Here is a 27997-nt window from a genome sequence, read left to right on the forward strand (position 1 = left end):
TCAACGACTAATAAATCTTACAAGTAATAGATGGTGCCACTACGATGAAAACTATTTGATTTATAGGCCATTTTGTCAAACCGCTATTTTGAAGTTGGTGTGCGTAAAAACAGGTGTCGAGTTTTACAGACAAAAAAATTGTTTAGGAGTGATTTTTTGCAGGTGTTTTTGATTGGACACGATTATCACAAGCCGTTATGCATATTTCATTTATATTTTTAATGCGTTAGTTGACTCTATTTTGTGTTATTGATGCAGTTACAATTGCCTCATGAAAATTTTACTGTGGGGTTATTGCAACTGTGAGGTTAGTTACAATAGCCCCTTATATTTTTGTATGAAACTGAAAACACTAGTGATGTGACAGTGTCGATATTTTTATTATGTATCCTTCTTGGTAGTCAAAATATACTTTCTTTATGATTAATTAAAGAAGAACCATCGATTATTTCTTCGATATTATACCCAGAGACGGGTTCATAAGTAAAATTAAAATTAGATAAAGCGTGGTTAAAGACTATAAGTAACTAAAAACGATAGGTAGGATATTTCTGTGATTGTTCAAGTAATTTTTAGTTAACGGTTGATTAACTAATAAACGTATTTTGTTTGGTTTACGTTTTTAACAATATTTAACACAAAGAATTTTATTTGTTCTGACCAAAAACTAAAATTGATTTAGTAGGTAGTAAACTGTAATTTTTTTTTGTTGCGATTTAAAGTGGTAAATCAAAGTAGGTACATGAGATTTTCCTCTAAATAATGCGGCGCCATCTACGATCGCAACGTTATTGTATAGATAACGTTATTGTATATATATATATATAGAATAATAAAAATATATCGATGAATAAGTTTCTTGCATTCCCCACACTAATTCTCTAACAAATAGTTGCATTTGCCCCACATTTAGAAAAATAAGATTTTTCCTGAAAACTCGTCCTTGCTACACGGTAATCCAGTTCAAAATCCTATGAATAACATGAAATCTCATAAATATATTCTATATTCGTTGTTTTATATGAAATAGAAGAAGAGCTATGGCAGTTAGTTGCATTTACCCCCGACTAGGGGTTAATGTAACTTTTTCTACCAATTTTAGGAAATATTCTCACTACCAGTTATTTATAAGACTACTGTATTGCTTGATTGGTTTAAAATAATCTTGAATAAATACAAAAAACAATAAATGGGTCAAATAAATGACCAAATATAAAAGGAGATAACTGCAACCGATCAAACTTGAGACTTGTTATTTTTTAGTTGCATTTGCCCCGGTTGACTATACATCTGACCATGTAGAAGCTAAGTCTTGTTGACTGCTGAAGTCTGTAAAGTTTTGTTGTCTGCTGAAGTCTGTACGCAATGAAAATGTCTGCCGTTTCGAAAATAAGTTTTTAAGACCCTAATAAATAAAATATATGAATGGCAGATCTGGTCAAATACTTTCAAAATTGTATTTTTTTCAGCACTTTCATAAGTGTCTGCCAGAATGTTATCCGCGTGATAATGGTCTGCCATTGTTATTTTCCGATAGTAATAATAATCTATTTTCAAATATCAAAATGGCAGACGTGGTCAAATGGTTTCAAAGTTCGCCAAAAATTTCCACCTGTCTTACCTAAGCGCGCGCCCCGTCCACCACTCTGGGCTTAGTGACTCCTCATCTCATGTATAGTAGGTATAGGGGAATCAACACACAAAAATCCAGGTCTGGTCAAATACATACAGGTAGCTTTGCGCTAGCTCTCTAGCTATTACTTCTTATGGAGAGAAAACGTAAACATGTACCACGGGCGAAGCCGGGGCGGACCGCTAGTAAATAATAAAATAATAAATAGTGTATTAGATTTGTTATTGTATCTTGTATACCTACGAATAATTATTCTTACGTCTTGTTGGGAAATGTTCAAATACCTACCTATTGAAATAATTTACTGTTACAAATCATTAGTGTTATTAGTTTTGAGTGAATAGGCATGGATCAGAAATTCAGAATATAATATGCTACTAACTACTCAAATACATACATGTTTACACAACAAACACCACTGACCTCTATAACTTATAGTTAGTCAGTGACCGTCAGTGACAAACACTATGGATACCTACGCTCGCGAATGCAAATTCGGTGATTTACTAATTATTGATACCTAGTCATTGAATTCGTTTTGAAATAGCCTGTACTTTGTAATTTTTAGTGTTATAGACATTTATAAAATGTGGTGCTCATTTTTTTTTTGTAATAAATTATCCTGCTACGCTATTGTATTTTCGTTGTTTTATTTCAAGTGAACACCCATACAATTTTGTCACGAGCCGCCTCTGGCCTCTGGGTGAAATCAACCAGTCAAATGATTTTTGTTCTAATTGTATTTTGGTAGTAGTTTGTTTAGAATTTACATTACCATTGTTTAATTTTTATTTTGTATTTGCAGTAAAATAAAAAGATGAAAAACTTCATTAGGTATATTGTACGACACCTCACTCTGAATCGCGCTAGCGAAATTTTTTCGTTACAGAGCACATATACAACTTTCGGACAATCTTCATTGAGGCCGGCCGGCAAATCGAGTATGTCGAGAAACTTCACTTATTCGATGGAGGTATTCTACCTTCCTTCCTCCACAGTTGTGGGACCCCGACGTGCATTGAACACGCAGCTTTCTGATACTAGTAGCTAAAATCAAAACCACAGATATGTCTGTGATCAAAACCATAATAATATTTTTACCTATTATTTTACTAAAAGTCGAGTGCATCGAAATCGTAAATATGTTTTTCACCTTCCTGGTTTTTTTTCCATAGTAAATAGTGTTTTTGATTTGTTGTTGTATGAATAATTATTCTTACTTGTTGGTTATGAAATGTATATTGAAATAATTTACTTTTACAAATCATTAGTGATATTAGTTTTGAGTGAAAATGCTTGGATCAGCATAATATCATATTTGCTACTTCAAATACATGTTTTGATAAAAAAAAAACAATAGTGTAATGTAGGTAATAAAATAAAACTGCGTTTTATTGTAGGTAATCAATTTTGACATTATTTATTTCCCAAAATTACAATAAAATAGTTTACGCCAACAAATATAACTTTTATTTTTATAACAATCCTACTTCCTACTAATGCGAAAGTTTGTGAGGATGTGTATGTGTGTGTTTCACGCAAATACTACTGAACCGATTACAATGAAATTTAGCACACATATAGAACGTAACTTGGACACATTGAATAGGTTTTATCCCGGAAACCCCACGGGAACGGGAACTATACGGGTTTTTTTTTGAAAATGCGGGCGGAAAGCTAATCGTTCATAATAATATAAACCGTAGCAGGTGGCGTTTTGAAGTTTTGTCTACCCATACAGAAAAATGAAAACCACAGGAGATTGCCCAAGTGACTATGGCACTTGGTATCGCAATCAAACTTATTGTGTCAAGATGAAATATAGCTCAATTTAAAGCTTGATGTTAGTACTTTTAGATATGATTAAAGTTTTTACGTAAATAAGCCGCAGTTCGCGACAATAAAAATAAAACAATAGTTTTATTCAACACTTCAAAAAACTACTTAATCGAGTTTAAACTAACGATGAACGTTAAGTTTTACATTTATTACATAGGTAATATTTTAATTTACAAGACAAATGTGAAAAGTAAATCGTAATTTAAACATTATTTCAAAATAACATCGAACAATGCGTCGAACACATTCATTTGACATTTCAAATAGAAACTATGACATATGACGTTTGCAAGAGAGATAGATATAGGTATGTGTCAAAACAAAACTTTTACTTTTATTTCTATTTATTCGGTATAATTACAACTTAATAGTGATAAATATGATCATTATAAATACAAATAGGAATTAACAATATCACGAACACGTGACACAACTAGTATTTTACCGATTCCATACGTAGTCATACATGTTTCAAAAGAAAAACTTTTACTTTTACTATTATTTCAATTTATCCGGTTTAATTAAGACTTAATATTGATACATATGATCATTATAAATACAAATAGGAATTAACAATATAACGAATACGTGGCACAACTAAAATTTTACCGATACCACCCGTGGTCATTCTCCTTTGTGGGTCATTTGTAACAGGATGGCGGTTCTACAGCGAAAAAAGAAAAATGATGGTCAGAACGCTGATACCGGATACCTTAAGATACTGTAATATAAAATATTACTAGATTAGATAAAATATTATAGGTAGTATCTTCACCGTGTGTGACGCGCTTTACATTCACGCCATCTAGAGTTAAATCTTTATCATTTTTGTATACGTCTGTGTGTGTAAACGACCCTGTATGCAATGACAGATGTTAAAACGCATAATTTTACCGAATTGGGTGGATTTTAAGGCAATGATATAACATCACTACATAGTATAAAACAAAGCCACTTTCTCTGTCCCTATGTCCCTATGTCCCTATGTATGCTTAAATCTTTAAAACTACGCAACGGATTTTGATGCGGTTTTTTTTAATAGATAGAGTGATTCAAGAGGAAGGTTTTAGTATATAATTTATTATGTTTTAGACAAAGCGGGCGAAGCCGCGGGCGGAAAGCTAGTATTTCAATAAAATATAATATTCAGTAACCGCCATGACTATTCCTAGGTTTGATGACTATTCCAATTACGCAAAAACTCAAATAAACTAGAAATGTAGAATTCAGCGCCATCTAGCGGGATATTGGCTGGGAACAGATCGTTGCAATCACCTTAAATGTAATTGACCATATTTGTGCGTAAATTTAATATTTTTCCTACATCATTATTCCTAAAGTTTATTTGGTCGCATTAAATTTGCAAATTTTTAGCATTAAAATGTAAGTTACCAAGTAATCAAGGTACCTATCGAGTTGGTGAGCACAACTTTCCAACAAACATTACTATTTTATACATAACGTCAAGTTTTGCTTATAACGCCATCTAGCCTATAGGTGTAGTAAATAATACCACAGATAATACTATAAATTATTGAATGGTTATAAAATTATAAGCCTTTAAATTACTTACATAACATTAGCAGGGTATCTTATGACTATTAAAAGGTAAAAATGCCTATTTGTTAAAAAGTCCATCACCATAATAGCCACTGGAACCTTGGAACAGTTATTTAAACCGATAAACCGAATTACATCACATTGATCAACATATAGAACAAAAGAAAACCACATGTTGGTAAATAAAAGAAATGTATTTTACATATTTACACATTTGAACTAAATTGACATCATATAAACTCAATGCCTTCATATTTAAGGTTTTCAACTAGTGTATCTTCTAACAACATTCGTCCGTCTATTGTAAATGCAGTTATGTATGTGGCCGTTTTTCCTTCAAACTCTGTAGTTTTTAAAGCGACAATGGCTTCATCTTTTGATCCAGGAATAAACTTGAATGAAGAGAAACCATGTTTTGGTTGGAGTTTTGTTATCTGAAAATAATAAAATATACAATGAAAATAAAAAATTAAGTAGTTTTTTTAGGAAATAAAATAATGAAATTAGGAAGACTTTATAGACAAACTCATAAAAAATTAATTTTATTAATCCTCATTATCATTCCCATTTGGTTAATTTTTGTAACCAAAATCTCTATCCCCAAGTTCTAATCTATTTTTCACATACATGAAAATTACTCAAATTTGTATTATGTAAAAACTAACGCTATTATAAATTTGAAAGTGTATTTCATACATTTATTATCAGTAAAAAGTAAAAACTAACCTGCACAGCCTTGATATTGCTAAAATTATTATCCGCAGTGATCAAATAATTGCACCCCATAACTTCGTCTTTAGTTTCATTGTACGGTTCATGACTACATCGCCTTGGCAAGAAGTACCACTTCTCGTTAATTGGTGACCACACACCAGACTCATGGATCATGTAGCCTGGCCAGTCTATGCCTATGGATCGTCGTACTGCTTTATATTGGTGCACCCAGCTTAGATGCTGTACCTGAAATGCGTATTTTGCTTACTGTTTGTTGTTGCACTGTGGCATTTACAAATAATAAAAAAATATACCTAATATGTAGGCAAACTTGCATGAGAAGTGATGACTTTGATCATTAATAACAACTACTACGACATGAACATGAAAAATCAATGAATAAAAACATCTTCATTTTACAAAGCACCAAAACTCCAACTCTTTAATTTTTTTAAAGTTGGATTTATTTAAGTGCAAGTTTAAAAGAAAGTGAAGTTGTAACAGTATCTATATTATATTTTGTTGGTAGTTATATGGTAATGTGTCTGGCACTTTGTCAATATATAATCCTTAAGGTCAATCTTTTTAACATAATATTCACATCTACACATTTACAACATTTTACTCCCACCTAGATAACTATAAACATATTTAATTTTTAAACCTCTTCCTAATAAATATTAGTAATGGATTAAAAGTTCTTATCATGGTTTCGTCTAGATAACTTATTTCTGAGAATATAAAATTAATCTTATCTATAAAAATGTTATTAAAACTACAGTATTCATAGCTTCATTAGACTCTATCAAGATAGAATGAGTGAATGAAACATTTTTATTTATTACTTGGAATCTTTCATTGTTAAACTGCACTTATTGGTGTTGGCATTTTATTATATTACCCTTCTCAATAAATGGATTATCTAACACAAAAATAACTTTTCAGTTTGATCCAATAGTTTATGACATGAATGGGTCTAACCAAAAACATACTTTTTAGCTTTATAACATTAATAAAGATATAAATACCTCTCCATGTATGTTGATAGCTTTAACCCACATAGGGTCATATGTTTGGAACTCTCCACTGGCTGTGGTCCACTCTTTACCCATAGACCCAACATAGAGGATTTCATCTTTGATTGTCGCCCATTCAGATTTAAAACCTTTTTCATTGTAACCATTGCCGTCGGATAATATCACCCATGGCACTATTTTGTTGTTTACTATTTCAAAGATCTGTGAAATAGCGAATTATTTAAATAATTGTATTATTTTGAACAGATATAAAAAACTTTTAACTGTAAAGATAATATTAGATATTTGTGTAATAAAATATATTTTAAATGAGTTTCAAACTTGAATAACTGAAACAAAAAGTATATTATTAAGTTCTACTTACCATTCCTGATCTATCATCAAAAGTAAGCAATCTCCCATCATACACAATCAATTCTGACAGTTCCATTCCTCGACCCTTGTGTGAATATGTTGATGAAAGCAGTGTTGCCGGGATGGTGTCCCAAGAAACAGTCACATACTTCTTCACAGGGTTATAAGTTAATAACCCTCTTTTCAGGTAACTATTGTACGTGTGATCCTTCGTATTGCTTTTAGAATTCGTATCCAAATCAGCCACTATTCCTATCCTAAACGTAAAAGTATCTCCGGAATGTACAACAGGCGAAAGTGGGTAAGTGGCATTATATGGACGTGAAATCTTAGTCCACCGATTCAAAGAGTGCGAATGGTCACTTGTCCACCAATTATAATAAAATAACACTAACAAAAATACTCCTAATAAAATTATAAGCAACACAAACTGAGGTTGTAATCTCACTGTATTTCCTACTCTATATGTGGCAGGAGTCCGAAGCGCCTTGCGCCAATCACGAAGACCACGCATTTTACGTTCTTCAAATTCGTAATAGTCATACATAACGTATCAATAATGAATTAATTCATTGTAAAGATCACTCGCGATTCAATGTAAAAATTAATAAATGACTAGTAAAATAAAGATGAATTATAAAAAAGTGGTAATATACACGACATATTTACTAATCGTGTTATAATTTTACGAAACGTGGAAATTTCTTTTACATATTGATAATACACCAAAACTTGAACACCTTAATTTATTTATGACATATTGTTCTACAATCTGTAATGACAATTGACGGCTGACATTTATTTTGACATTGAGGATTCTTAATAATTGACGTCATCATCATCATCATAGCACCTATCCTTTTTGATATGTCGAATTAACAGATTATAAAATTGTAATGTTGACTGTTTGTAGCTAAAAAAAATAATATATAGTATAGAAACACACATAGTTTGGACCAGGTAGTTATATACTAATTTTTGGTTTTCGTTTCGACTGCAGTAAAGTGGCAGTAAAAGATCTCCAAGAGATCTTCGTAAATCCTTTCCTTTGATCACGCATGCGAAGACGCATGTGGCCATGTAATTGCTATTTGCTACTCCATATTATATATTTTATTGAAATGGAAAAAATCATGCTTATTACAGCTCTTTTCAAATTAATATACAGTACACAATTTCAACCGCATTTCTCATTTTAATTTTGAAATGATGCAAAAAAGTTGTTGTAAACCATGGTTAAACCTCTAAGCACTTCTTACTGCCTTAACTCACAGATATATAAGAGCGAGCGCCCACGAGCAACTTTGTCTCCGCAACAATTTTGTCTCCGCAACTATTTTGTCTCTCCAGCCATGGGCTAGTATGAAAGTGCGCGTACGTAGCGACGCAACTCCCGGGAGACTTTTTTGTCCGCGGGTTCGGAGACAAGCCCGCGACGCAACTGTCGCCCTGTCTATTGGTTTCTTAGATCATTAAGTAATGGATAACACTCGCAGGCGTTTCCCCTTTTGCCGAGGTATAAGATTATTTTCATCGAAAAATCTTATCCTTTCATAAAAACTACTTGCGTAATCGATTACAAGCACTCTGCGTATTCGTAAAACGTCGAACGGACGTCTGCGAGTGCTCCGCTAAAAATGCCGTTTTGTACTGTCAAGTCGTGCAGAAGCAATTCAAACATGTCGAATATTAAAAAAGATGGAATAACCTTTCATTTGTGTATATTTTTTTATTTTTTTAACGTACATTTCTAATAAAATGCAATTTCTAATAATCGTCGATGTATCGTTTAGCGATATGATCAAGAAAAATAATCGAGTCATGTTTACTCGATCATTGATGCGGCCCCACGAGACTATCATGGAAAGAAAATATACAAATTTAATCTTTATGAACTAGGAGATAAAGTTGAATTTAGAACGCCTTAATGAACCGCATTCCTTACGAGACTATCTTGTAAAGAAATACAAATTTAATCTTTATTACCTAAGTGATAAAGTTGAATTTAGAACGCGATACTGAACCCCACTCCACATGACTATCTTGGAATGAAATACAAATTTAATCTTTATTATCTTAGTGATAGAGTTGAATTTAAAAACTCGTCGCTTAAAAGGTCGTAAATTTTTACGACTTTCGTTGACACAAATTATTTTTGTGAATGTGTGATTATGTTTCATTGTGTTTCATCAGTGTGAGTTACCCTCCCCGCACCAAAATCAGCAGAAAGTTTAGTTAGAACATTTGCCAGCGTACTCCATCCATTACTTAATGATCTAAGATTGGTTTCAATGCAAGTGCGCGCACGGCGACAAAAATGTTGCCAGGCGACGGCCGCCGGCCAGTTGCCGCGTAACCGGCGTAGCGATAATACCTATTTATGTCAACGTATTTATTCTCGTACACAGTAGTTTTAACCGACTTAAAAAAAAGGAGGAGGTTATCAATTCGGCCGGTATATTTTTTTATGTATGGACACCGATTACTCCGAGGTTTCTGAACCGGTTTACGTGATTCTTTTTTTTTTTTTGATGCGGAATGGTGTGGAATTGGTCCCATAAATTTTATTCGGATAAGCCCAGTAGTTTTTATTTTATGAGCATTTTTGTCTGGTCTCGATGACTTAATTGAAATGTAGCAAGTAACTTTGATTTATTTCCAGGTAACCGATTGAGCTGAAATTTTGTATACGCATGTAAATTGGATAGCGATGAAACATTATTATGAGATAGAGCTGATTTGATGATGGAATCGGAAGGTGGCCATATGAACTTAGTAATATATTGACTCAACTTTATAGAGTTTGAGCTCGTTTGATTCGTGTTGAAAAATACACTAAAAAGTATCTATTAAATAAAAACTACTTTACTTTTTACAATTACGATACATATCTATACTAATATTATAAAGAGGAAAGGTTTGTAGGTACATATGTATGGTTTTCAGTTTTCACGCATAAACTACTGAACCGATTACAATGAAATTTAGCACACATATAGAGGGTAACTTGGATTAACACATAGGATAGGTTTTATCCCGGAAATCCCACGGGAATGGGAACTATGCGGGACAAGAGCACAGACCACAACCGTCTCTTCTAAAACCATGTTGATAAATGAAGAAAATTTTAAAGAAAAAGTTGCGTTGCTGTCGCTTTCGTGTGCGCATCGTTCAAAACTTTGCGAGGAGACAGCGACAGAGACAAAATAGTTGCCGGGCAACTAAGTTGCTCGTGGGCGCTCGCGGTAATAGGTATATTTTAGGGTCAGCAAAAGGTGTAGGCATGACGACAGTATCCATAAATGATCGTATTAGTGTTTTTAAGGGAAAATGTACAATAAATAAATTCAATATAGTGACTTAGAAATCTTAAAACCATTAAGATTAATGAGATTATCAATAAAATAAAACATTGAAATTCTGCAGTTAGCCATTTTGACTAAAACACGCGTGACGTCACGCTTAAGTAAACAACTCGCGTCAGATGTGTTTTGTTGTTATGAATATGTTGAGAATACGCATTTTTATTTATTTTCTATTGTTTCACGTATGCTTTATCGACTCAGAACAGAAATACAATTGCGAATTCACGAATACGTGGTTCGGGGTTCTCCACACCAACTTTATACAATCATTTCTTATTATTTCTCGCTTGAAATAATTACTAACACATTTTTGAGCATTATTTTTATGTGGATTCATACTGCAATACTGCACACCACTCATAAACTTTGAAATTCGTTTCTATAACACATATTACATAAAGACTTTTTTAATTTTCTTCGCAATGCGTACAAATAATTACGTATTTACCAAAGTTTGACGTCACGCCTACGCCATGACACCTGTGAGCTGTTTTGGCACAGATAATAAATATTTTTTGAAAAATGGCTTTTATCTTCGTTAAATTTAAGTATATTACCGAAATATAGGGTTTTTCTTGTAAAGTAAACGTATACACACATTATGGAAGAGGATTTCAAAATCTTTCGTCATGCCTATTGTACATTAAACTTTTTATGAATTTTCAATAAACCATAAACGCTTATTAATAATATTAAATAGTGACGTGGTTATTGACACGATTGACGATACTCAAATTATAGGAAGCAAAATAGTTTAAAAAAAATTAGAAATCGAGATGCATGGTCAATTTACCAACGTTCTCTGGTACTTAGAATTTTATGCTTTCATTGTTGTACTAATAATATTTTTCTGCTTCATATTATATTTAGCAAATATTAATTACGTTTCATACAATATCCGATACGATATGCGTCAAAAGTAAGTACAACTCCCAAATTTATTCTCGCAGTAGGTGTATTTAAACGCATACCTAAGCCATCTTTGCACTTTAAAACCGAAGCGAAGCGAATGCGTTAAAATAAACGCATCCAAACCTGAAGTCTGAACTCTGACATAATTATCCCATTCGAATATTGATGCTTTTCATCTTCTTTTCATATAGATCAACATTTGCTTTCGATTTATTTATTCTTTATAATCATCATGCTGTTTTTTAATGACGGCTAAACATGTTGTACCCACTATAAGTAAAAATGTAACATCTAAAAAGGGTATCATTTAAGCTATCATCAATTTAATTAGTTTTGTGTTTCTTAAATAATAGGGTTTGTCCTCAAAATAGTAGATCTGTCACCAAAATGTAGTCACCAAACAATGCAAAATCAGTTCCACAATAAATCACCTAAAATCCTGAGATATAAGGTCTAGTACCAAATAAATGTTTTTGTATGTATTATAATAGGTGTGTCCTAATAAGTATTTAAGCAAACTAATTTAAAGAGATCACCAATAAATCATATTATGTTACTAGAAAATTGCATTAAGTTCAAATAAAAAATTAGGTTTGTCATTATCGTTTCAACCAAAAGATTCTGCTACTTAGTCTGCTACTCCTAAGGTTCTAAATTTCCACTGGTAGTATAAATTATATTTAAATAAAATTTTTAGCAGAGTAGTAAATAAAACAATTAAAGTCAAAATATTGATTGTTTAAACAAACTGATTGTTGAACAATCAGCGCTGGTTTAAAATAGCTGGCTTATGGCTAGCAGAATAGTAGATAAAACACTTAATTAAGTACTTAAAGTTAAAAAAATCAATATTTATTCTTAAAAATAATAACCGCTGAATAATCAGCTCTGGTTTAATAGCTGGCTTATGGCTAGCATAATTTGTAGATAAAACACATAATTAAAGTTAAAATAATCAATTTTTAAAGCGCGCCAATTTGTCTCCGCCCCTTTGATCATTTTTTCATTAAAATTATAAATTGATGTATTAAATTGGTAACCAATGCTATTAATTTAATATCTGAACGAAATAAAATGTTACTACTGTATTGGTGACAAAATATCAAATAAAAAGGAGTCGCAGTCAGGGATCGATAATCGATTTATTTGGTGACAGATCTACCATTCTGAGCACAGAGCTATTATTTAAGTAACAAAACTGTTATTATAAGAACGAAGTTTATATTCATGTAATGCAATATAATTTTATTGGTTATCGATGTCTTATTTTACACATATATTAACATTAATTTGATAATTCATACCTGGGAACAATTTTTGTTTATCTGAGAACGAAAATATTTCGTGGTGATAGATCTATTTATTAGGTGATACAACTTGATGACAAATATAAATTTTGGTGATAGAAAATATAGTTCCCATCTAAAAATACCATGTTTAACGTAAATAAAGAATTATGAATTATGAATTATGAATTATGAATCAGCTTACCACTTTCCTATTATGTATATGTAAACAGAATGGAAATTTTCTATGGGCCATGGAGAAAAGTACCAATTTTAAATACTGAAAATAGCAAATTTTGCTGAAAGAAAACATTCCTTTATTTTTAAAGAGAATAATGTATATAACCTTCTTTTAGATACATGGCTGATGGGACTTGGTTAATACAAAGCTAGTTCGATGATCAGCACAGAAGCAAAGCAGAAGATTTTATTGTGAGAACGACTAATTTTTATTAGCAGCTTCATCTACTCAATATACTTACCTACATATAAGTATATTGATGATGATAGACCTAAGTAGTATCTTATCTTTTACTTCGACTGATTGTATAAAAAGTAAAATGTATAGTAGAAGCCTTGCAAGAAACATACGTAAAAATTAGCTTAACCACCTGGTAAGATCTCTCGGTTTAATTAATAGTTATTGAATAGTATGAATACCCCGTTCCTTCTGTTAATTGCCGTATTTTTAGTAAGTAGGTGGTGAGACATTTTTACGATTGGCAATGAGCGTTATTCTTGTTGCAAAAAGAGTCGGAGTATTGTAGACGTAGAAATGAATATATTGTATTTTTTGTTTGCAACTACAACATCAATCTACAAATAAGATAAATATCTCTTTCTGCAATATTTTAATTAATCTAGTCTATAATATTATCTCTACAAAACTTTAACTGTTCTCGCACTGTATCAAAGTTTTACTTTTCTTTCTAACAGACGTCAAAATTTATCAGTCGGAAAAACAAGTGTGAAGAAAAAGGAACCCAATCAGAGGCCAGTCTGCTGTGATTTGGGATGTATCTGGTTCTGTCGGCTCATAGGCAGTATAGTTACGATTGCATTGTGTTATTATTTCGCATATACCCTCATTTCTGATACCAAACTCAAGTTCGGATTATTTGTACCCTGAAAGTTGTTAAAGACGTTACAATTTTATAAACCTTAAGCTTTAGCTTATCACAGCTAGCCTAATAATTATTGTTATCATCATTCATGAGAATAAAATACTAATATAGCAACAAGTTGTTTAATTTAAATACACTTTACATTCCTTACTGAATCGGAATTTATTAACAAACCTGTGTCATTATGCACTTTACTTTTCAAAAGGTCAAAAGTATTTTTTGTCAAATTAAACCATTTACTTTAATGTATACCCATGAATGAGGCTTTCATCATTATCATCAGGAGAAACTTTCATCAAGATCAAAACAATAAATTCAAAGAAATAAAAAAATATTTCGTCTGTGGTTCTGTCTACTTTCGAATTGGCGAATTTGTGTCTATGTAATAAGAACAAAGAGGTGATAATAGTGTTCTAATTGAATCTAATGCGATTCTAAATGAAAGTGAAAATTAAATGGAAGAGTAGCAAAATAATAAGAGATCAATTTGCAATTTTTAGCCCACATAATATTATGAGCGTAATCATGACTCGTAATTTTATTGATCATTGTATAATTTACACTAATTTACCAGTGAGATTTTTTGCTATTAAATATATTTTAATGTATTGTCTATGAGTAGTCTGCTGTCTGTGGTCATAGGTGTGATTACGCACTATATTACTTTTAGCATGTATTTTAAAGCGTATTTTAATTAATGATTCCTCAAAATCGGTGCCTATAATTGTGAGGAAATGATCACAATTTTTGTGCATTTCTTTACCTATCTTGTCTTTTTGAAACTAGCATTGGTAAAAATAAAAAAATATACTAAAATATACTGTGTAGGTAATAGAGTAATACGCGATGGAAGACCCTATAACATTTTATTACAACCAACTAAACATGTAGGTAGGTAAGTACGTAAGCGTTTAATAGCTTTTTTCCTTTAATGTTTATTTAATTATAATTTTTCATACGAAACCATAAAAAATATGGATTGCTTTTCCGTTCTCTCTTTTATATTATAGAATTAATAGTCATTAATAATTTATAGTCATATTTGATTTTCAACGATCCTCCCCGTCAAATTCTGTTTCAAATGGATCGTATCAATTCGGTAACGAGTAATATAAGAATGTACTTTTAAAATCTAAACTATTATTTTGTCGCATGTCTCGGAGATTGCAATTTTCTATAAATTTGGGACATGTCAAAATTAAGTATGATATCTGAATTCGGTGTAGCTGACGATCGAATGATACTGTCGGCTGCCTACTTCTAATAAAAAGCAATTCACTGTCTACTTTAATACCATATATCTCGATGACCCAGAGCTATCTGATCGATTCTACGATCCTACTTGCATTTTAACAAACAAATTTGGAGTGAGCGCGTGACAAAAATAAATATTTGGTCTAGATGGGGTGAGATTTCGTCTCGGTCAAACGAGTACAAGTCTTTGTTTTATCTTTTCGTAAGTCATGTTTGTGTTTTGGGCTACTAAGTGGAAAGGGGCGGAAATTTACATAGCTACGATACTGTTTTGTTTTTACAAATAATATCGAGTACTTGGAAAGATTTGAATTAAAATCAGGGATGGGTTATAAATCGTAGATATCGCCCGACTTATATAGTTTTGGTTATAGAGACGTCTTGCTTTTTTAAATCTGTAAAAAAAATGAAAGGTTTTGATTAATAAATAATAAGTATGATTCACTTTGTTCAAGGAAATTGTTAAATAAACTGAATTAGAGATAAATTTAATATTTATATTATTAAAATCTGCTTTGACTCATCCCTTAATTTCACTAACTTCATAACATTAATTTATCAAGTTATGTTAAAGTATAAAATTTAATTAAATGCTATTTTAATGAGATATCAATTATATAAATCATAAATTGCTACCACTTTATTAAGCAGTGAAGTTAAAAAGGGACTTTATGTTCTATATAGGTAACTTTACGCCATGTAATTATGGGTCTTTATCCCTATAATGATGAGAACCATTTCATACCTGACTGACAGCCCGCTGTAATTTATAGTCCTTTCCACCTAAGATGATTTCTGTGACACATGGATTTTTGACACGTGTAGAGATGTCTTTACTGAAATCATATCAATTGTTTTCGATAATCGATAATATTTTATATGGAAATTAAATCGATTTGAATAAAGTACCAAAATTAGTTTTTTCGGCATTTCGCCAACAATTAACTAAGGAAACTTAGCAAACAACAGCAACAAAAAGTCAACATTAACAATTAGTAACAATAACAGAATACCACGTAAAGTATCATTATAAAAATGCAACTTATATACAAGGCTGAGGCACTCGTACAGACGATTGTCTCGATTGACAAACGATCACAAGATGGGCGCCGATTATATGATTTTCCAACTCTATGATTTTTCAACGATCCATTTCATGTACACAAATTGCGTAGGTATTATATTTTTGTGTTATTTTATTTTATTTTTCATTATATTAAACTAAACAATACTGTTTTCGATTTATAAGTTTAAGATGTTTTATTTTTATATTTTTGGCAATAATTCCGCCATAAAATAAAAATATTATGCACTAAAATTATTTTGGCGTTTTAAACATAAAATACGTAATTCGGAACACGATGAAGTGTCACAGGAATCATCATAGGTGAAAAGGACTATAATTAGATATAAAATTGATTAAAATGTACTCTTATACACAGGAAGAATATTAAATCAAAAATTCATAGAATCAAGTACTCAATTCGCAACTTCTGTTCATAGAGCAGTTGTAGCGCAGTGATGATCAGTGCAGTGACATATTTGATTTGAAGATCTCGGTCTAGTCGGTCCTCGGACCAGCCCGAAATCTAAATATGCTCTTAAATCGAAACTCTAATTAGTTAACAATTTATGTATTTTTACTCAAAACAATTCAAAAACTGCATGCATGATATATTATCTTCCCAAAATTAATCGCGTGGAAGGCTTAAATAATTACTTAATATAAAAATAAGATAAACTTTTCACTCTTTAATTGGCCCGTATTTATTTACGCTGTTTTCAAAAAATATAGTTTCTTTCAATTATTAATATTAAGTGCGTGCATTACATACGAATTAATACACGCACTGAATTATGCTCTAATTAAGAAATTACGTTAATTTAGATCCGATAAGTAACACAAAAAGTTAAAAGCCTTCTCATTTCTAAAGTAGACTATGTATGGCGTTTCATCTCGCTGATACGATCTTAAATTTCTAACAATGCTATTATTTTTATAGCACCAAGCATGTTATAAACATCTGAAGAAACATGCACTTAATTGTATGGGTTTACCTATATAAAGTATCTAATGGTTACAGCCGGATGCAAAACAATAATTCCAATAAATGTTTACATTATTAACTAGGTAATAAATAATAATGTTTTGACTAGTGTCTAGAACGCCAGAATACTTTTACCTTATCAATATTACCTTTATTGGATTCTATTAAGTATTGTTGATCACAAATTCTTAGCATTTGAAAAAACATGTAGATACCTATGGGATATTGTTCATGGTCTAAGAGCCCGTTGGAGATCGTCCTTCACCGATCTGATAACCAAATGAGACGTATTTTTTATTAAATATTTTTTATAAACAAATATGCCTATAATTGCTTGCCTATCGAAAAGTGGTCATGGCTATTTTTAATTAAATTAACTTTTATCGATTTTTTTTCATCACCTTCATACTTTTGATAACCAAATGAAATTTATTTGACTGATAGTTTTTGATACACAGAATATGCCTAGGTATGCTTGCCTATTCATGTCAGTGTATAACTACCTGGCAAGCAGGTGTAAACGGGTAAGTCTAAATAGGTGAAAAAAACAGCAATTATAGGCATATTTGTTTACAAAAAATATTTAATGTCTCATCTGGTTATCAGATCGGTGAAGGACGATCTCCCACGGGCTCTCTTACTATCATTGCTACCTACTTCAATCCTTAAAAAAATGTGTTAGATAAAAGATATTTTATTCTAGAACTGAGGTGGTAAGTTTTATACTGAATTATTAGTTATTATTTGTTTGTAAAAAAGTTTTGACTAGTAATGTAGTAATACCATAGAATTATTACCTACTCTAAGGCGACGTAGTTCTTTACTGTGACTATACAATTCATCGACATAACATAGAAAATCGACAAAATTTTCCTTGGAACCCCAAGCTATATCGAAGAACCTTACAAACTACTATGTACTTGAGACAAAAAAAATGTAAAGAAGTTTCTTCATGAAAAAAGTGTAAACATCTTCACATACATTCAAATACATTTTTAGCTTTGTACTCATACGGTCTAAGATGAATAGAGTAAAAAGATTAGTAATAGTCGATTATTTACTTAACCCTATTGAAACTGTAGTCAAGCCAATTTCGAGTATCTCCTTAATCTTCAAACTAATTCACAAGTTGTTTTTACAAATAACATCCTTAACTGCTTGACATGTCGTTATTGTATAGCTGTAAAACAAAGAACAAATATCATACAGAATGTAAGTGTGCTTGTATTTTTTAAACGTCTCACTTTTTTTCGTAATTACCCAATTAGTTTAAATATTATGTACATCATGATTATAAAGCATAAAAGTTGCATTTGCTCTGATAAAAATAATTTAGACATTTTGCTGCAGTGCGTAGCTGTTTTAATAGTATCATATATCAGTACAATATTAATGTAGGTACAATGTACATATTTTATACTTATTGATAGTTTAAGAGGTTGGGATAATGCTTTTAGTTGATAGTAATTAAACTAATCTTTAAGAACATAGCAGGTTAAGGTTTCAGAAATCCTACATACCTATTACCTACCTTCAGGTATTCTAGGCTTAAAGATATTTCGTAATATCCTATTCCAATCTTAAACTTTTACTTTTGACTACACATTTTTGTGTTCTATTTTCCTTAATCTACTTAGGTGCTGCTAATATTTCATAGATATTTGTAATCATCACACTTTCGCCAACTTCCTTATAGTCTCAGAGCAATATATTTCTTCGCATATAAACATAAGTTATTACGGTTATTAGTTAACGCACGTAATTAGCTATTACTGTCGCACCATAATTGCCGTTGGTCTTTTAGCACGTCAAGATTGACATTAGACAATACATCTGCCCTCCGCCTTAGGGCACAGGTGCTGATCCCAACCCCGAAATGAAGTCTCAGCGAAAGTGTATGCACCCCTTGTCGACGTATAAACGCGCGCATTGCACGCGGCGCGCCACTCGAATCGCGAGTACGTAAACGTGCGCGCGAACGTTGCGCTCACACGCAGACTACGCATCCGTGTCTTGTGTCAGTGAATTTGAATTTCGAATTGTGTTTCATTTTTTTCTTCTCTTTTATTTTTCGTGTTTGCGGCCTTGATCATCGGTAAGTAAAAAGTTTTGTTTCTGAAAAAAATAAAAAGGTGTGATTAATTTTAGATAATTTGAATAAGTATAGAAAAAAACAATGCAATATAAATGCTATCTTTTTATAATAAAATCAAAGCATATTAATATAAATATTTTTTACACAGTTCTTTTAAATTAAAATATAACCATTAAATCCAAAATCAATTTTTACATATTTTTTTGCTTATATAAATGCAAATGCCTAATAATTACTATCATTAATCATAAAATATCAAATTAACAAAAAATATATCACGTAAGGTACGTAAAATAAATTGCACAAATGCAATTATCTAATACAATAGCATAGCTATAATAATAAAACAGAAAATATTATATCTATTATGTAATTAAAATATATTCTGTACTCTCTACAAACGAGAGATTTCATAAAATAATAAACAAAAAAATTATGGCATGAGCAAACATTAATTTTAATTTTGCACTTAACGTACTAGGTACTATCATAAATCTAATCAAAATTTTCATCTTATCAACACCGTCCGTTTTACCAACACAAAACCTTAAACATTTAAAAAGCAATCCACGTAAATTGAAACTGTACTCCGAGCGTGTTTCAGGAAATCTGCATTTCATCTCATTCCGAAACGCCTTATTTAGCATATCGGAGTCTGAGAATTATTGGCCAAGTTTATTCAGTAGTAATCCGGAACACGGCCTCACCTAACTTGAACCGATATTATATGCGCAATTAGAGATAAACGCCTGCAATCCAAGTAAAAACGTATATGCTGCGAATGCAAATAAGCAGAGTTTACAATAAATTTCTTCAGAGTTAAGAGCTCGCCTTTCGAATAATTTAGATTCGCCTTTGCTCAAGTATTATTAAATAGAAGATATTTTTCTATTCGATGAATATTAAGATGGGTGCTTAAATTCCTATTTGTATGAAGATAAATATTAAGAAAAAACAAAATGCAAATGAATAACTTAAAAATGAATGAAATTTTTCTGTAATACCTACCAATAATTTAATATTTATTTTGGTCAAATTCTAGGTAGATTCTTTTTTACAGAAAATAAAAAAGAAAAGAAAGTCTAGAAATAGTAGAGTTTATAATATACTATACGAACGTTCGATGATACAAATCGATCCATTAAAAAATCTAAATAGAATTTCATAATTTTGTACTTAAGTATATTTGAAAAAATAAAGTATATTTATTTCTACGGTTTAATTCCCAAAATAAAAACCTATCTTTGTCCTGATGTCCTGTATGTACCAGATGTCGTATTTATTATTTTTTATAATGTGGTCATGATAGTCATGTTGTTCTCATAAAAACAGTAGGTTTAACTTTAGTATTTAAATGTAAACAGGTAAATCATAAAGAAATACCATTCAACATTACGCGTAGAAAAATAATGAATATAATACATACCGAAGTAAAATTCTTTAAGCTCATAGAAATTCCTTTCGCATATGACTACTTCATAAACAAATTCATAACTAGTCTACTTCCAAGATCAGCAACCGCACGTCTTGCGTCTTCAACCGCAAATTAAATTTATATTCTATCAGCAAACGCTGTACAATACTGACTTGAAATGGGCCGAGATTATCTAATTCGTTTTCCTATATCGATAGGCATTTGTGTTGCTATTAGCGCCGATTCGATACGACACTTCATTGAGATTAGACACGCGAGAAAATGCTTTATTAAAAATCGATCCATCCAATAATGTGTCACACAAATCGGATGCGTCCCCGAATAATCACTTTCTACGTCACTTGCACCGACAAACTTTCACGGAAATATGCGTAAAACGATTTGTTAATCGATTATCGACAAAACGGTAACGTGAATATGGAATAATACATTTCATATTTTCATTTATTCGAATATAATGTATTGTCAATTTAATCGGAATGGTGCTATGGTGTTCTTGATGCTTTAATATGATACCTAATTATTAGGTAGTATAAAAGCTTATATATTTACGTGGTAACCGTTAGCGTATTTAGCTGCTAGCTAAAACAGTTTGTACACGGATTAAATATATTACAAAGCATGAACTTAATTCGAGATCAAACCAAAGCATTAAGGTAATTGCCGTCCGTTATTTTTTTAATGAAACATAACGCTGTGTAAGTGTACATTTTTAGATAATATCGATGCAACGGAGAAAATCTGTCGCAACCATTAAATTATATTATGCATGTTAAAATAACTGAGAATGCTTACCTATGTACAAATTAATTTGATGCACGTACTATATTTATATCTTATAATTGCATACGTTCAATCCCATCTGGAACATCCCATCCCATTCCTCCTTTATAAAATAAAAATATAATTATTATTGAATCGCAAGTATGCTCTCTTGACTTGAATTGATATGAATATTAAGAAGCTATAATTAATTACCTGTAGAAAATTGTTAAATTATAACATCTCTTTAATATTCTCAAACACTAATTATAGATAACGTGGTTATTGTGTAGAGAATTGAGCTAGTTTAAGTAAATATCCTTTCTTTATCAATAATAAATTCTTACAATAAAATTAACACACTCATAAGACCGAGTTCTAAGATAAAAAAAAAACTTTCTATTATTTAAAAAATTATATAAAAAAAAACTCTTTCAGGCTCTTTCAACATGCTCTCAACTGATCCTAAAAAACAAATACCTATAGGTATATTTTGTTGTTTAGGATCAGTTATTCCTTTTTCTTCCATAAACTAACGGTGAAGATATCTCTAGTCCGTGCAAAACCGTATCACGGCGTAATAACAGGCTGGACATAAACTGCGAATGTTAAATTTATTTCCTCAGCTTATTTGAGAAAATTGCCAGCTGGTGATAAATAGATTTTATGGTTCAGGAAGTCATTGAAATTGAAATGCGACATTTTCGCATATAGGATACTTTATGAGGCATTTAATTTTACTTTGATTATCTTGGTTTGTGGTTATTTCTGAAAAGCGGAAACTTAATCCCAGAAGAAAAGGTGTTTTTCATATGATGATCATACAGCAAGATATATTTAAAGATGCTTAAATTGTGGTTGTAAATAAGACATCAAAGAATTAACGAGTACGTATTTCTTTCATCTTTGTGCTGTAAACTTATTTCATTTCATTTCATTTACCTTTAGGTATAAGAATCAATTACATAATATAAGAAATTCATGTTTTAGGAAATTAATATCCCGAAGGTAGAGAACAGTAAGTTCTTATTAAAAACTCAAGCAATGAATATGATAAATAGGATTCTCATAGGCTTCATTTTCTTTTATAGAGAACATGCGCTCAAATATAAAACTTGCTTCACCATAACGCTAAACAAATTGAGTTTTGTTTCTTTGTAAATATTTTTAGTTCTAAAGACTATTGCTTCGTAGTCTCGTAGATCTTTTTTTTTTAATTTCAATTTACACGTTCAATGATTTTCATTTTATGTTGGGCACATTATATTATAGGGCTTAAATAATATATTTTGGGATAGTATTTGTTAAAGGGTTAAAACAGGGGATGAAAGCATTTGCCAGTTGTTTTGCCCACGGGTGAAATCGTGGGGCACAGCCTAGTGTTATAATTAACATATTTTCTTCTTCGTGATAAGGCTAAAAATAGAGAGCAAGTTTGTATCTTGTAAATGCTTCGGAGTAAACGCCCGGCTTGCTTCGAAAAAATAACGTTTGGTAGAGACAAATATTAATTGATTGCATAATACTAATTAAAATTATTTAGTGACAGGTGTGATAAAATGTGCCAAAGTAACACTAGAATGATACTTGATATACATGAGATTTATCGTTATATAATACAGCTCCGTAAGAATTGTAATTAGATACCTTCTCAATATTCCGATGGCTTTCAGATGTCTAATTACATTAGCATTCTTAGGAGTGCTTTAGCAATTTTTTGGTGCAGAACGGCAATGCCGTGGTCAGCGAAGGAAAAAGGCTTTTACTGCATTGTAATAAGGTATTTAAGTGATATAATGACTCGAAAGTTTTTTAAAGATACTGAGAGCGGACGTGATTGAATCTTTGAAATCCGAATCCATCCATGATATAAAATAAGCATTAGTAATCTATTGCTTTTTAATATCATAAATCTAATTTCAAGCAACTTAAATAATTTCAGTACTTGCGATGTGTTACGTATAAAAGTAATTATAAATAATAATTTAAATAGCTCAGGTAATGTAAAAGTATGGTTATGCGTGTCTATAAATATAAATGCTAGTGTGAAAAAAATATTTTAATTACTTTTTAATTCTTTTTCATCACAAAGTGAAGCGTGAAACACCATCATTCCAATTACAAACAAAATAAGAGAAATTATAATCCAACAGTGTAGACATCAATCTGGTATACACCATGACAAATGGAAACCAGCTGACGTTAAGCATTTCTATACGATTGGCGAAGTTGTAATTACTTCCGCATGATCATCACACAACAATCACGAACAGTTTAAATAATTAAACATCGCAAAGGTCGGCGCGCAAAAAGTACAGCAAATCACGACTAATCGAATGAAAGTAAGTAATTTGTTAACCATATCCGTAGCTCTTATACAGCGTGGAAGTACAATGCGACCAAATTATTGTGACTCCGTATCACGCGAACTTCATTCATAAAAACTTCCCATTTTTTCCGGGCACTATTACGAATGAATGGCCTGTAATCTCTGATGTTAAATTGGTTTTGTCTAAACACTTTCGCTAACGCAATATAGAAGACAATTTGGTGTCTCGGCTAATGTTTTGACTTTTGACACGCCGCTTGAAGGCGAAAACGGTTTAATTTGTTTAAATTGCCCCTTTGTTGCGGTCACTTAAGTACATTTGTGGGTGATTCATGATCGAGCACTTTTATTTTGTAATAAAAGAGTGAAATGGACATCACGTTTAGTTATTCAAAATTAAAACATCTTGATGTCGGATTACATGACTGTGTTTGAATAACATCATTGGGCTTAATGTTATATGTATTATGTATAATTGTATAGTAGGTACATTGTACAGGTACTATGTAAAATTTATTTAAAAAGCTGATTTCTATATAAAAGAAACCTGTTAATTTTGTTAATACTCAATAGCAGCAATACTATGTCGCAAGAAAAAACAATAATTACCTAATGATTAGGTAATTTAGGTACTTACATGTAGAATATGAATGAATAAAGAATATTAGAAAATTCTCGTTGTGTTAATTTGTAATGCTGGTTTAATGACCCTTATTTGGTAATATTTTTGATTATTGAAATGAATGGAAAAATAAGCTTGTATGGTCATGGAAATTAATCTTTAATAACCTTAATGCAAAAATAATACATTGATAATTCATCATATTATTTTGTAAATCTTGACATCTGAATCAACGGACCTCACACGTATTTTGTAATTTTTGTAGCATTCATATTTCATACCAAATCCTATCAAAGTGTGGCCGTTATCTTCCTACAGTTAAACAATGATAGATGTCAATAATAGATGCAAAAAAAATATATATAGCATAGAAAACCATTCGGTTATTATCTATTTAAATAACGATAATTTTGACTGATAATCGAATACTCAAGACGAAACAGACTTCGACTAATGTAAAGCAACCACTCTGTATTGGCTCTACGTGGAATCCTTCTATCCTTGTTTTATGGAACATGAGACCATTATATAAATAAGACCTTAGCAAAGGTATAGTAAAGCCAATCAATCATTTGAACCGATGTCTCCAAAATTGAAGGTTCGTACATTTCATTGAGTCATGATACTTGGTAGGTAGTGATGCGACTGCATAAAAAATCCCGACACTCAATTAAGTACAACAAAGGTTGGTGAAAGTGTTACATTCGAATTGCGAATAGTATGTATCTAATTACCTAATTACCTTTGCAAAAATTAATCTGTTACGTGATTACTCTCTCCTCGTGGTTTCTAAACACACATGCTCTCGTGACAAAGTAATTGAACAAAATGTACCATCGTGTTCATTTTAATAATGAGACAATTTTATTCGTTGTTCTTAGTAATCTTAGCTGTGCCGAATTTAAGCTAGTTTCTTTTGTCTTTGAAAACTTTTGTAAAAAAAATTGAAAGAGTTTTTACTACGTTGAAACTTGAAGTTCAGATTACTTGTTGGTTTAAGGCACGTTTAAGGTATCTTTTAAAAATAATTTAGATGAACATGATACTTCTTTAAAATTGATAACCTTCTATAATATTTTTTGCTAATTGAAATTGAATAGGTACATATTAATACATCACTTAATGCACATATAATTACGAGTGATTTTTAATTCATTAGTTGTCATTTATACTATCGCTTTTAAATTCAGTAAGTGAACTGTACTCTACAGTTATGAGGTTGAAGAAATAAAGAAAACTATCAATACAAGTTTCTCGCAGATTCTTCTCGGTAAAGACATTCAATGTTATCTTACAGTATGAATCATAAACAATTATCTAATTACGTTGACATGAATACAAATTCGTAACAAGTAGTTCCAAATAGTAATAAGTGAAAAAGTAGATGTAAGTTTAAAATAATTTTATATAAGTCATATAAAAATAAATTATTGCTTCAAGAGTTAGTTTATCTGTATCGTATCAGTCCTGACAATTAGTGTTAAGTTTCACGATCATGATACTGCGTGTTAATAAGACTAGTTTTAAATAACTTTAGTACTATATTTTGAAAAGCGTAATCAAAATAAAATTATCTTATATATAAAAATGAATCGCAAAATGTGTTGGCAAGCGCATAACTCGAGAACGGCTGAACCGATTTCGATAATTCTTTTTTTATTATGTTCCTTGAAGTACGAGGATGGTTCTTATGTAGAGAAAACGTAAACATGTACCACGGGCGAAGCCGGGGCGGCTCGCTAGTAATATATAATTATTTAAACATTTGCTCCTCTAAATAAGTATCCATTAATAAACAAGTTCTCTACATTATTATATCTACATAAACAATTACAAACGTTATCGTTACACGATCGCATGTACATAAAGCCGATTGTATACAATACGCCATGGTTAGCATTATTATAAGCGTTTAATTGCAACAATTATTTTTCGAGAGTCTTTGTTCACTTATAATGGGGTATCAGGCGTGATAATCTGCAGACAAATCTTGAGATAAGACGGACAAGCGCTACTGTAAGGTCGATGACACCATACAGCTTCACTGAGCGTAATTATTGACTATAAAAATATTAGTACACCAATGTTTGAATGGACGTAACATTGTTGAATATGTTATTACTTATTTCTGTATATGGCGCCGAAGCATCATGCGGATATGCGCATTAAAATTTTTAATCCGAAGAAGGCATTGTTATCCATTATCATTTAAATGACATGTGTTTTTAATAGATGTGTAAGTTATTGTTTTTTTCTGGTATGCGTAATGCGGTTTAATTTCTCATATGAAAGAAAATAACGAAAGTACAGACTCGAATAGCTCATGTAATAAAACTAATAAAAAAAAAACAAATAACAAAATATATGAACTCCATATTCCGATTTACCTCATTGTTAATGAATTTAGAAATCCAACATGTGTTAAATATTTAGCGAGACTAACAATGAGTGGCTTTTTCGCAATTAGATCATTAAACAAACATTTACCTCAATAATTTATCCTAAATTCCTTTCAAGGCATCATTAGAAACACCGAGCATGATATAATTACACATCTCGATTCTAAAGCGGTCCAGAGTGAATGAACACTAACAGTGTCTATTTTTCTTCACATAAATACGTAAAACAGGATTACACGCACCTGCCATTCCATCTTTAGCTCGATTCGATACCGAAACATTGTGTATGTATGATAGGTTTTGCAGTTTGCCGCGTAAAAGTGAAATGCATTTCCTCAATATTCAGAATAATAATATAAATGTAACAGCGTATCATTACCGTGTTGTAGAGTGTAAAAAAGATTGGTGACAGGATTGTACGTAAAAAATGTTAAATAAGTGATTAATTATGTATGCCAATGTACATAATTATTATAAGTTCTTCTAAACTCTACAGTTTTTATAACAAATAACAATTTATATGACTAGAAATAAAATCCTGTGAAGATAGTATTTTTGTTGCTTTTTTTAAACTTCTGAACTGATTTCGCATTTTTTTTGTATTTGTACACATTATGTTATGGATCTAGTTTTGATGTAACTGTTTTTCATACTTAACTATAAGTAGGTACCTTTTGTCTGTTTAAATTCACAACCTACATAATAATAATTATTATAATATTTTACGTGAATTAAAAAAATAATAACATTAAATACTCTATTCATGCCCTGATTTTTAATGTTAATATGTGAAAGTCGCGATTTTAAATCGCCAAAATTAGTTATAATTATTTTTTATGTTTAATTTATGTACGTAATTAATAAATAAATACCCAACGCGATAAAGCTAATAAGACCTCATTGGCGTGATCGGGATAACACGCAAAAGATTTACATGCAATAACCATAATTTTTTCTTCCGGCATTAAGTTCTGTCCCCTCGTATAATATTATCAACGGATGATTATAGATTTTCCCAGCGATTGATAAACAGCGACATTATTATAGATACCGTGGGATCGTCCTTTGGAATTATAGGGATATGGTGACTGTAATAGAAGCTAAGCATTGGGAATTGTGTGATAATATTAGGTTATTTACAGGATCTATTGGCACGCCTTGCAATTTTATGCGTATTGAAATCTATACTAATATTATAAAGCTGAAGAGTTTGTTTGTTTGTTTGTTTG

At 31.1% G+C, this 27997-nt stretch overlaps 2 protein-coding genes and 1 long non-coding RNA gene across 5 annotated transcripts in view; 2 read left to right on the plus strand and 1 right to left on the minus strand.

Moving 5' to 3' along the window:
* Positions 1-5209: 5209 nt before the first annotated feature.
* On the minus strand, positions 5210-7913 carry LOC149486697 (apyrase). Its single transcript, XM_089698363.1, has 4 exons — positions 7148-7913; positions 6775-6984; positions 5759-5992; positions 5210-5466 (listed from the first exon to the last, which is right to left on the minus strand). The coding sequence occupies exons 1-4, from the start codon at positions 7682-7684 to the stop codon at positions 5263-5265; spliced, it is 1185 nt and encodes a 394-aa protein (XP_089554489.1). The 5' UTR covers positions 7685-7913; the 3' UTR covers positions 5210-5262.
* Positions 7914-11309: 3396 nt separating this feature from the next.
* On the plus strand, positions 11310-13920 carry LOC149486698 (uncharacterized). The gene is made up of 3 exons (XR_016315984.1): positions 11310-11421; positions 13057-13132; positions 13637-13920. It is a non-coding gene; the product is annotated as an uncharacterized LOC149486698 (long non-coding RNA).
* Positions 13921-19057: 5137 nt separating this feature from the next.
* LOC149486699 (uncharacterized) overlaps positions 19058-27997 on the plus strand; it is a 60124-nt gene continuing 51184 nt past the window's right edge. For all 3 annotated transcript variants that reach the window (XM_089698415.1, XM_089698416.1, XM_089698417.1), the window contains exon 1: positions 19058-19221. The gene's annotated coding sequence lies outside the window, so the exon portion shown is untranslated. The remainder of the gene's footprint in view (positions 19222-27997) is intronic.

Source organism: Colias philodice, chromosome 8, assembly GCF_061535455.1.
Source record: "Colias philodice isolate Cphi_HAF_F1 chromosome 8, ilColPhil1 Martin Lab GWU primary, whole genome shotgun sequence".
In the NCBI taxonomy this organism is placed as follows: Eukaryota; Metazoa; Arthropoda; class Insecta; order Lepidoptera; family Pieridae; genus Colias; species Colias philodice.

Bases quoted from the DNA above. Each gene is read 5' to 3' on its own strand.
- LOC149486697 (XM_089698363.1), bottom strand. From the start codon at position 7,684: ATGTATGACTATTACGAATTTGAAGAACGTAAAATGCGTGGTCTTCGT. The intron at 6,985-7,147 runs GTAAGTAGAACT...GCTATTTCACAG, and splicing joins TTGATGATAGATCAGGAATG to ATCTTTGAAATAGTAAACAA. The intron at 5,467-5,758 runs GTTAGTTTTTAC...TATTATTTTCAG, and splicing joins GCAATATCAAGGCTGTGCAG to ATAACAAAACTCCAACCAAA.